General features: G+C 41.3%; 1 protein-coding gene across 1 annotated transcript; it reads left to right on the top strand.

Annotated features, from left to right (window-relative positions):
* Positions 1–1,465: 1,465 nt before the first annotated feature.
* Positions 1,466–10,566, top strand: nmur1a (neuromedin U receptor 1a). The gene is made up of 3 exons (XM_070961527.1): positions 1,466–1,549; positions 6,006–6,929; positions 10,181–10,566. Exons 2-3 carry the CDS (start codon positions 6,020–6,022, stop codon positions 10,564–10,566), a joined length of 1,296 nt encoding a protein of 431 aa, XP_070817628.1. The 5' UTR covers positions 1,466–1,549; positions 6,006–6,019.
* The last annotated feature ends 593 nt before the right edge of the window (positions 10,567–11,159 follow it).

Below are 11,159 nucleotides of genomic sequence, written 5' to 3'. Positions count from 1 at the left end.
CGGAAAATCTTCCACAGGGAAAAATAAGAAAAACGAGGGCGCTCTGCCAATGCTTCCACCAATTTAATCTCCCCCAAAGTAGCAGCATCAGTCAGCTGTGTATCATCAGTGGGCACAGCTTACATACAGTTGCCCACCTGTTGTGACATGTGTTTCTTTATGGCTCATTGCTCCCCTATAAGCCAATCAATCAGTCCAAAATTACAGGGGAAGGAAGGTGGGAATTAAGATGCTCGTGAATATATATATCCTTGCTGCATGTGACACATGCATATTTAATGTCAGGCCACCATATTATGTGTGAACACAGGTTGTGTGTGCACATAACTCCCAGCAATGTCTCTGACTGCACAGGTCATTGATGAATCATTGTTTGAATAAAGCCAGAATCTGTCAAAGCCTAATATCTACCGCCTAGATCCCAGATCCAGGTCCATTTCTGATTGGAGTAGAAGGATGGGCTCATCAGCCCCACCTCTATCAATGATCCCTCATGGTCTGTAGTGGCCATGTTGTGCACACCACCATCACTCCTGAATTGCTGTGGCTGGAACATGTAGATGCATTGGAAGAAGAGATAGTCAATGGTCTGGAGGTGTGCAGCCTTGGTGGTCCTGGATGCTTTTTGTGAGAATTTTGGATGCTGGCTGCTGAAAGAAGTGCCTGCAAGACATGAGCGCAGGAGAAAGAGGTGCATACAGTATGTAGCTCACTCTCTGGTCACCCACAAGCCATTACCTTTTCAAGCACCGCCAGGAACATCTTTAAGTTATGTTTCTATCATTTGCTTTGGGGTGATGTGGATGGTTAATGGGTAGAGGAGAAGCCACTTTAGTTCAGCAGCAGTTTCTTTTCCCTACAGGCCACCTACGTTATTGTGAGGTACAGGCTTCCTGGAGAAAGATGCAATGCTCTCAAACTTACCCCAGAGTGTTGCCCCATCTTTCTGCAGCAGCAGCCCACAGGACACAGGTAAAGAGCTGCATATGCCAACAGTCAGGAAACAGGTAAGCCACCATGCAGCTGTAGAGAAGATAAAGACATAAGAGTACTAACTGCCAACTGACTGCAAGCAAGAAAACCAAAATATTCAACTGTCACACTGTGGTTCTAAGGAAACTCCACCTTGCATATTGTGGTGCCAGTGGGTTGTGTGAAAATTAATACAGAAGCAGGCTGCAAGGAATTCACGCTGGAAGACTGGAAGCTCAGTGTCCGTGCATGAGATTTTTTGTTCTAAGCAGTACACCTGTTCTCATACCATTAGCCTATTAACATCATAGTAATGACACTGCGGGGCAAAGAGAGAGGGAGAGAGAGAGAGAGAGAGAGAGAGAGAGAGCGAGAGAGAGAGAGAGAGAGAGAGAGAGAGAGAGTTCATGTGTGTTCGTGTGTGTATTGTAAGTATGTGTGCAATCGTGAGTGAGGCTTAAGGAGAGAGCGACAGAACGGGAGGAGAGTGGACTGAGAGAGCAGCACATTGTTCACGCTCCACTCAAGACATTAGTCCGTGTTTACACCAGGATAACAACAAGGGAGCTAATTACAGGTAAGACAGGTAAACTTTGTTTTGAATGATTATATATTATATACATTCAGTTATATATATTTTAACAATATCACTTTTTAAAGAATACTGTAGATGTAATTGAAATTAAAAACTTCATTTTCTTATATTATTATAAGCTAATATAATAAAGTGGACATGCAGGGGCTCCCTAAACACATGTGATCTACTGTATGTGAACAGTGGTTACAATAGCATTCATTTGTTAATAAATAACTTGATGAATTTATGTTTCATATTAAAGACACATTTTCAGACTTCTCTGTTGCACCTAAAACCAGCAAAATTGGATCTGCTTCGGATACAAAACTGAGGCTGTAATTAAATTTGTGTCTCATATGTCATCTTCATTTACGTAAGTGTTGTCCCTGTGTGAAAGCCACTGCCAGATTGCACATAACAGGATTGCAGGGGGAAAACTCATTGAACTAAAGCCACTGAAATTTTATTAGATTAACACAAGAATGAGAAAAAAAAATGCATCTCTGGAAAATGCAGTACTCAGTATCCTGGTGGCCCATGCAGCCAAAACGTAACACAATATAAATAAGCATTTAAACACAGTGAGGACCTTTGCTGTATGTCATCTCTCTCCTAGACTCTATTGCCTCCTTCCGCTTGTAAATTTGTAACAATGCCCAATATTAATAAATAAGTACATCAGAACAGATAAAAAGAAGATGGCAGTGACCAGAAAAGCATATCATATTGGAGTAATAAATGTGAAGAGTAAGCACAAATATCAAATGAAGTCATGAAAGGTGTAGCGTGCACACAGACACACAGAGAAGCTCTGTGTCGTCAGAGCATCAATTGATGGATTGAAATGTCTGTGGAGTTATTAAAGTGGTACCTTAAAATGACCTGTTGGCAGAGATGAGTGCCTGAGAAATCCCACATTCTGGCTTCGCACAATCCCGACAGAGTGCATGAGACTCTATAGAACCATAATTGAGCAGAAAGAAAGCAGAAGCAGGCATCCAAGCACTTAAACTCATTTAGTCTGACAAAGTAATATTTTTGGCTCTGATAGGAAGCAGCTTTGTGTTGACTCCGAGACAAAAACCGGATCAGATTTTTATTTGGTGGATTTGTGTCAGACTGAATCACTGTGAAAGACATAGTAGCCTACAACTGCAGCACAGCAAAAGCAGAGCATGAGTTTCCCTCATTCTGTGCTTGAACCTCGCTGGAGATCAATAAAGCATAATTTACCATCTAACCTTGGAGAATACCATCTGTGGTCAGCAGGTGATCAAATGGGAGAGCCTGAAATCCTTTTCCAGACAGCCACTGTCGTTCACTGGCTTTAGGAAAATAAGCGTTGTGTCTTTGTTTTAATCCTTTTGGGTGTAATAAGGCTGGCACAGCAATGATCTAACTTTAGAAGCATCAAAAGACATGCTGTCATAGATGATTGCTTGAAAATAAACAATTGAGGACATATTATATCTATTAATTTATAACACAGCAATTAAAGACATCATTAGCACATTTAGCTAATGTAATAGATTAAAAAAGCATGAAAATTATGTTGCACAGACTTTTGAGCAAGAATGTCAGACATACATGACTTGCAGAATGCTCATGATTTAAAAAATATTACGTGTCATGCCTAAATACATCAAATCCACTATAGATCCTGTATTCTAAATGACTGAATTATTCATTACAGATTTTATTTCATAAAATCTACCATGATATTTCAAATATATACTGGCAAGAATGCAAGCATGCTTTTGCATGCTAAACTTGCCTCTGGGGTTCCATCTGCAGAATATGCTGAAATAATAAAACACTAAGGGGTTTTTTTTTTTAGCCTCCTGTTAGTATGATGGCCATGTAACAACTGTCTTTATGGACATCAGGGGATAGTATGAAAATCTATAAAGTATAGAGGAAAGAAGTCATTAGTGGCTGCACCCTAAAGCCATGTCGGTTTATGGTATGAGATTCATCATAATGATGTGCTGTGCTGTTTACTAATAACACTGCTTACAAATGATTGGGTTTCAAGCTCATTGTCGGTCTAGGTTAAAGGCTTCAGTCAACAGACATAAAACTCATCTCTATAATTAAAACAGTAACTCCAGTCAGAGGCTGAAAAACCTCTGACTGTACGTAAACATAGGGAAAAATAATCAGTGTTGTGTTTTCCTGCTTATCATCAATAGTCATTCATGTGTAACTGCCAGGAAAGCGTTTTTCCTTCTTCACGCCTTTCTCATTATCCAGCTGTCACTCAGAAAAATGTTAATACAATTACACTTTATGTCTAAGTCAGAAATTTACATTTAGGTTATTGACCGATTCATTTTTCTCCTACGTCACCTCAAGCATGATGGCAAAGAGGGTTTTGTTGTTGTTGTTGTTTTTGGTTTTGGCTAATTTCACCACATCCTATTTGAGTCCAGCAACATCTCTTTGTAAATCCACCAACAATTTCCTCTGTAAAGCATCATCAAAATTCATGTTATGAACTTACAAACAAATAACACATCAAAAATCCTTTACATGCAAACTGTCCTTTCATGATGGAATTACCAACCAATTACCATGTTCTGAATTTTCATCTTGTACAAGTTCACGTAAAGCCCTTCACCCATGAGTATAATTACTACCAAATTACTTCAACTGGAACTTCAGAGGCCTCCAAAGATCACATATATACTGCTTTCTGATATGCGCTCCTTTGAACAGTAGGCAGTGCTTCTCAAGGACGTAATGTTGGCAATGAGAATCTGCTGATCTATTCCTTCTACTGCAATGCACAAGCAGTGATCCAAAGGTCAGAGAAAGGCTCCTGTTTTGATCCCCAGACTGGCAGGCTAAATCTGAGGAATGGAAGTGCAGCAGTCGCACGCCTTCATTACCATTGTTGAGGTGCCTTTAAAGGAATAGTTCATAGCGGACAAGATTGATAGCACTGTCATATCTGTGCAGTAAATGTAGGGCTATAGCCAGCTGTTGGTTAGCCCATCTTAGCACAAAGAAAAACACAAACTCATGTTTAATCTGTAAAAACCTAAAAAGTTAATATGACAATTTGCTGTTGTATGTCATGCTATGTTATGTGTTTGACAATGTCGTGGCTGGGAGTGGTAACTCCCTGTAGTCTCTACTGGTTGCCAGTCAACCAGTCCTTGCCAGGAAATAGTCCGCTCATAACCTTTGCAAAAAAACCTGTGAATTTTCCATCTCACATACGAATTTCACTAATTTCCCAAAATGTTTAACTTTTCCTTTAACCAAATCACAGTACAGCTGCTTAGGTGTAAACAGATCAGACTGTGTCCTTGGCAGCTTCCAGGGATAATTAACTGTGCTCACTCTGTGAATCTGTCCAGGAGAAATAATGTACAGAAATATAAAGAACAATCTGTCTCCACTCAGGATGTGCCACAGGGTTGATAATATTACTAAATCTTCCATCTTGGGTCACTTTAATCTAGTGACGCAGTGACTTTGTGTTCATAAAGGACAAACAGAACAGCGACACCGTCAACTGATTATGTAGTGAGTCATACAGTGAATGGAGCCTCCACCACTGTCACTGCCATTCTCCACCCACTGAGCATCAAAGGGTCGAGGTAATAGTAAGAACAAGAAAGAGGAGCTTTCATTGCAGTGTCTTGTTCCAAACTGTTGCTGTTGAACCATTGTTCCAAGGCCTCCCCCTGTGTATTGACCCCATTTTACTGTGTGCATTTCCAGATCAAAGAAATGTTTCCATTTTAAAACATTTAACCCTTTCTGCTCTGTTTTGGTCTCCATCAAATGCAGAAATCTATCTCTTTAGTCACTAAATGTTCAACAGCTAGTTGCTAACTGTCTGTCTGCTGTTTGATGCTGAGCAGGTAGCATTAACAATAGCAGACCAGCAACTTCAGGCTCAGCCGCAGTCTTCAGTCTCCCATCATAGGACCTCTAATTGCAGATTAGTCTGGTTGACTAGTCTATATTCACTACTCTATATTTTACATAGTAGTACTGGCTGGCATCCACAAAACAATCTCTTTGTTGGGTACTTTGCAATTAGTTTCAAGAAATGTCTGCATATTTGTATTCATTAAAGCACCCAGGCAAAGCTTCTGACAATTTTGAGCTATACCATAAGGGACAGAAACAGATGGAAATTCAGGCTTCTTCAATCACTCATTCTTCTGTTCGCTGTCAGAAGTGAATTCAAAACTCATTGGCAGAAACAACAGTCACAGCTAATCTAATTCAGAGCTTTAGCAACTGGTCAGGAAATATGATGAAGAGAGATGAATATCAAGATGTGAAACAGCTCCTTCCTAATTTGTGACACATGCACATTTACAGTAATATAAACTTTGATTCCTGTTTAAGTAGAATTCTGTTTCACCCATCAGTCTTTTTTCTCATGCGAGTGTTCAAAACTTTTGCTACGTGATGTTTTTCTTTTTTTTCTCAGATAGCTTCAGCAGGATGTCAGCTTCTTACAACTGCTCTTTGGACCTAATGGCAGAGAGAGGCGAGTGGCTTTGTCCTCCAGGGGAAAGGTGTGCCAATTTGACCTCTGCCATGGTCGGCATGCAGCCTGAGGATGCATGTCTGACAGAGGCAGAGTACCTGGAGAAATATCTGGGGCCTCGTCGATCATCTGTGTTCCTTCCAGTGTGCCTCATCTACCTGGTCATCTTCATGGTGGGTGTGGTCGGGAATGTGCTGACGTGCACTGTCATTGCACGCAACAAAGTGATGTGGACACCAACAAACTACTACTTGTTCAGCCTGGCGGTGTCAGACCTGCTGGTGCTGCTGCTCGGCATGCCATTAGAGCTGTATGAGCTGTGGCAGAACTACCCCTTCCTCCTGGGGAAGGGCGGCTGCTACTTTAAAACATTCCTTTTTGAGACTGTTTGCTTGGCGTCTATCCTCAATGTGACAGCACTCAGCGTGGAGCGTTACATTGCTGTGGTGCACCCACTACGCGCAAGGTATGTTGTAACACGCACCCATGCCAAGCGGGTCATCCTTACAGTGTGGGGTGTGTCTGTGTTGTGCGCTTTGCCAAACACAAGCCTGCATGGGATTGACGTCCTTCACAGTCACTCCATCGGCCCTGCTGGGAACATAAGCGTGGAGATTCCCAACTCAGCAATCTGTACGCTGGTGAGACCTCACTGGATGTACAACTTGACCATCCAGGTGACCACATTGTTATTTTTCATCCTGCCCATGCTCACCATCAGCGCTCTCTACATGCTCATCGGGCTACAACTGAAGCGAGAGAAGATGCAACAAGCAATGGAGGCCAAGTCGGGCTTTGGACGGGACAGCTTCTGTCGAACACAGCAGCAGAAGGCACGGCGCCGACAGGTCACTAAAATGTTGTGTGAGTATCAAAACTTCCTGATCTTCGTTTTTCTTTGCTAAGACTCCTTTCCTTTCAGAGCTGTGTGCCTCACTCAGCTGCGAATGGAACAATTAGTGCCCAATTTATTCTTTGAGGGTGATATCAGTATTTCAGAGATTTGATGAGGTTAGAGGTCAGAAATTTAAAATGCTTTTTTGGGCCATTGTGCATCACATGATGCTGCAGTATCAAGGGAGGCCACTACACCAAAATCACCTCACAGCCCAGAGATGTTCCTGGGGTCTTACTTCTTGTAGACAATAAAGGAGAGTCATTGGCTCTCAGAATCAGAATTTTGGTGAAAATAAACCCTTAATTCACAAAGTTACATGCAAAAATAATCTGGCTGTACACGCTGTTTTCCCCACTACCTCTCTCGCTGACAAAGAGCATGTCGTTGAGCAGCAGCTTCGTTCTTCGGATGCAGACCATTAAATTAGCCAGGGTGGGGCTTGAGGACAGGCAAGCCAGGCAGTTGCTTGGAGCCCCCGGCCACTAGGGGGGCCCTGGCCACTTTTTCACAACAACAATTATTGGTAGGCCTGGGCTTTCAGGGACCTCTGTTGGTCCCTGGACCTCACTTTGAAAACCACTAATCTATTTTTTCAGTATTCATCTCAAATGTCCCCAAAAATTGTGCATTTATGTGTGCAAAATCCAAATCTTTGTGGCATATATGGATGGGGTGAGGGCACCAGGGATTTCTTGCTTGGAGCCACAAGAGACCCCAGCAACGGCACTGTAAATTATCAAAACATAACGACAAAGAACACCCACAAAAACACAACCAGTGATGCACTTAGCCATTCAGAGATATACGTGTTCAATTGCCCGACCCTTTTTGTTCTTTATAAAGGCAAGATTTGCGATTAAAGTTTTATTGCTAACCTGAGGAAAGGCTGCTATCATCATCATTAACCTTCTCCCCATCACGGGGGCCGGGGAAGTCCACACTGCCAGCTAATGCTCTTGGCAGTGGGATCACACAAGCAGTCAAACACGGTGCGTCTCTCCGCTTTCACGTGTATCATGTATGTTGCCAGATGCTTCATTAAATTTGACGTGTTCCACCTTTCACATGAAATTGCTTTTAAAGATTTGTTGCACCGGTCAATATTGGAATCCTTTCAAGTGACATACAGCCACAAGATAGCAAGATAGCTACTAGCTGCTGTCCTAGCAATGTAGAGAGAGTGCAGCCATTACAGGAAGTGCAATATTAACTAGCTATGGCACATAGAGGTTTTGTTTCCAGTCACGTACATTTTGGAGAACAGAGAGCAACTATTCAAATGGAGAGCTCATGCATTTAATTGGCACCAGAATGAGGCTCAGAAATCGGCAATGTGAGTTGGTCCAGTAGACACCAGTCATGCAGGAACAGGTGCCATATTATCATCAGGTTTCATTGTCAAACCCCGTAAATAACACTAAAGTCAGCTGCAGCTGCTGCACCCATCTGTATCAACTGGGAATAAACAATTAAATATGTCTGAGGTGAACATTTTGGAGATATTCTCATTGAGAAAACTGATATGTTGATAAAAATTTAATCCATGAGGCATTTCATTTCTCCCATACATATGTTACAGCTGCTTATGAACATAAATAATAAATAAATGCTGATAAATAAACAATATATACTGAAGATAATAAAAGGTTACACCTACATGTAGATGTTATTAACATTTCCTCCATATGAAATTTAGACACTTTCAGATCAAACAGGGTTTGTCGCAGACTGTCACATAAGCCTATTGATGTAGCCCACGTGTTTTCATATTGCTCAGAGGTGAAGGTGAAAGCAAATGTAGAGGTAAACATTTTTCATACATAATAATAATAATAATAAAATAAAACAGAATACAAAAAATAACCTTGCGAGACCTAGATGTTGCTTTACATAATCTATTGAATATTTTTGCCGCACAGCCATCAAAATTCGGTCGTCTACTCATAGTCATGTCTTCACCTCAGAGACGTCAAGAATAAGACATCTGGAGTTGTAAAGATTTAGAATCAGGTTTTCTACCTTTAAAAAGGTCAGAGCATTCCTGGAGGATTTGCATCATCGTGGGTTCGAGGATGGCAGCCTAAAGGTCAGAGAAGCACAGAGAAGGTGCAGTTCAAATCAAATGGTCAGGAACTACTTTTGACGCTGACGCCATGAACAGCTCCGGCTGTTGAGGAGTAGCAGAGACTTTGTGTCAACTCCTGGGAGAACATCTGTATAACTGCATGACCTTTAAGAGCAATGCTCATCATGCATGACATGAGCGGACTAATAAAGGTAAATACAGGAAACAAGGTCTGTGAAAATGTATAGTAAAGTAATACATGTTATACCTTTCCTATGTTAATCATTTGTATACACTATAATAGCACAGGTAAAAAACAGGACCACTGACGCTCTTAATGGCTCTACCTTCTCAGCTTTATTCAAATAACAGTTACAGCTCAACTGTGACAAACCATTTCCTTGGAAATGTAAATGCCTCAGTATTTGCTTGTTCAGGACAATTGCTGAAATTTGGGTTTGTTAGGGCATTCAGCCCTAACAAGCTGCACCAATTAAGATCTTTCAGTGAACCATGTCTAACTTTGCAGCCAATCTGAATCTGAATCTGAATCACTAACATAAAAATCTGAAGAACCTTGCAGACAGCAGTACAAGGTCTTTGCCTTGTTTTGGTTTTCATGGCATCTTTTAGAGAAGCTGCTGTAAATTCAGTCATTTTTTGGCCTCAGTAATTCCTTTAACTTTGTCGAAAAGAATGATCCCTCAAGTAAAATATGATATTAAATTTCAAAGCACAATGACGGAGGTGAAAATCTTGGCCGGCATTGTGAAGATCCTCCTCTTTCGATCTTTATGCATACTTTCTGTTCTACGTTTGGTCTCTGATGATGTATTGGAGTCATGGCTGGTCATTAATTCTACAAGATCTTTTATGAGGGCCACTCCAAAACCAGGAGAAATGCTAAGGATGAGTACTAATGATCATACTACACAGATGAATCATGTATCAGAATATTTATTAACACTGATGTATAGAACTAAACCAAAGGTTGCATGCACAAGGCAGAATATCTCTGCATCACTGATACACAACCGCCAGAAGAACAATTTAAGTGCGAAAAGAGAGAGCACGGGGCAGCACTGATCAGTGTATTTCTATTAAAATACCCTGTTTTTAACGTTCTCGATCTCTCTTTTGCTTTTTTTCCAGTCATCTTAGTGGTGGTTTTTGCAATCTGCTGGGCCCCGTTTCACACTGACCGCCTCATGTGGAGTTTCATCAGTGACTGGACTGACAGCCACCTGGAAATCTTCCAGTATGTGCACATCATCTCCGGAGTGTTTTTCTACCTCAGCTCAGCAGTCAACCCGATCCTGTACAACCTCATGTCCACACGCTTTAGAGAAATGTTCAAGGAGGTCATGTGCCATCGGCCACATCACACCAATCCCAGGAAGCACTCGCTTAGTGTCACCCGGGTGACGCTCCGCAGCACCCTGAGTGACGCTCCGCTCAGCAACGGAGCCGCTGTTGTTGAAGCTGAGGCTGAAGATGGAGGAGTGAGGATGAAAGATGAGACCAGTTTCACATGTTAAAAAACAAACTTAAATGTATGTCAAGGGGGGCATACTGATGGTGAGACAGCCCAGTGATTAGGAAGACTGTCCCGTTCTGAGCCACTGCATCCATCAACCATCATCAACATCCACTTTGAACAGGTGCATCAGCTAAATACCTAAAATAGTCTGAGTGGAAGAACTACAGAAAAAGGCACACTGTTCTGCTGAAGCAGTGTAAGAGTTACTATGATGCTTTTTGAAAACTTAATACATAGCTCAGCAGATGAAGTTGAACACACCTGTGCAGGTTTAAATACACGATGGAGGAATATACACTAGAATGTCATCTGAAGGTCGCCAGCATAAACAACATCCAATGTTCAATGTACAAAAGCCATTTAAATGAAAACATATTTGATGAGCACTTTATTCAGTTTTGGAAAATATGTTTAAATGATGACAATCCAGTTTACAAATCCTGGCATTTATAAGATTTACTTGGTCATGTATAGTAACATTATAAAAAAAAAATGGAAATAGAATCCATGTAAATAATGATGGTCGATGGATATAAGTTTCTGCTAGTATAACTTTCCACAATGTGAGGGGTAAACCACACTGTATATATA

Source organism: Chaetodon trifascialis, chromosome 4 (assembly GCF_039877785.1).
Source record: "Chaetodon trifascialis isolate fChaTrf1 chromosome 4, fChaTrf1.hap1, whole genome shotgun sequence".
NCBI classification, from domain to species: Eukaryota; Metazoa; Chordata; class Actinopteri; order Chaetodontiformes; family Chaetodontidae; genus Chaetodon; species Chaetodon trifascialis.
This window is presented reverse-complemented; position numbering and strand designations above follow the sequence as displayed.

Bases quoted from the DNA above. Each gene is read 5' to 3' on its own strand.
- nmur1a (XM_070961527.1), top strand. From the start codon at position 6,020: ATGTCAGCTTCTTACAACTGCTCTTTGGACCTAATGGCAGAGAGAGGC. The intron at 6,930-10,180 runs GTGAGTATCAAA...CTTTTTTTCCAG, and splicing joins ACAGGTCACTAAAATGTTGT to TCATCTTAGTGGTGGTTTTT.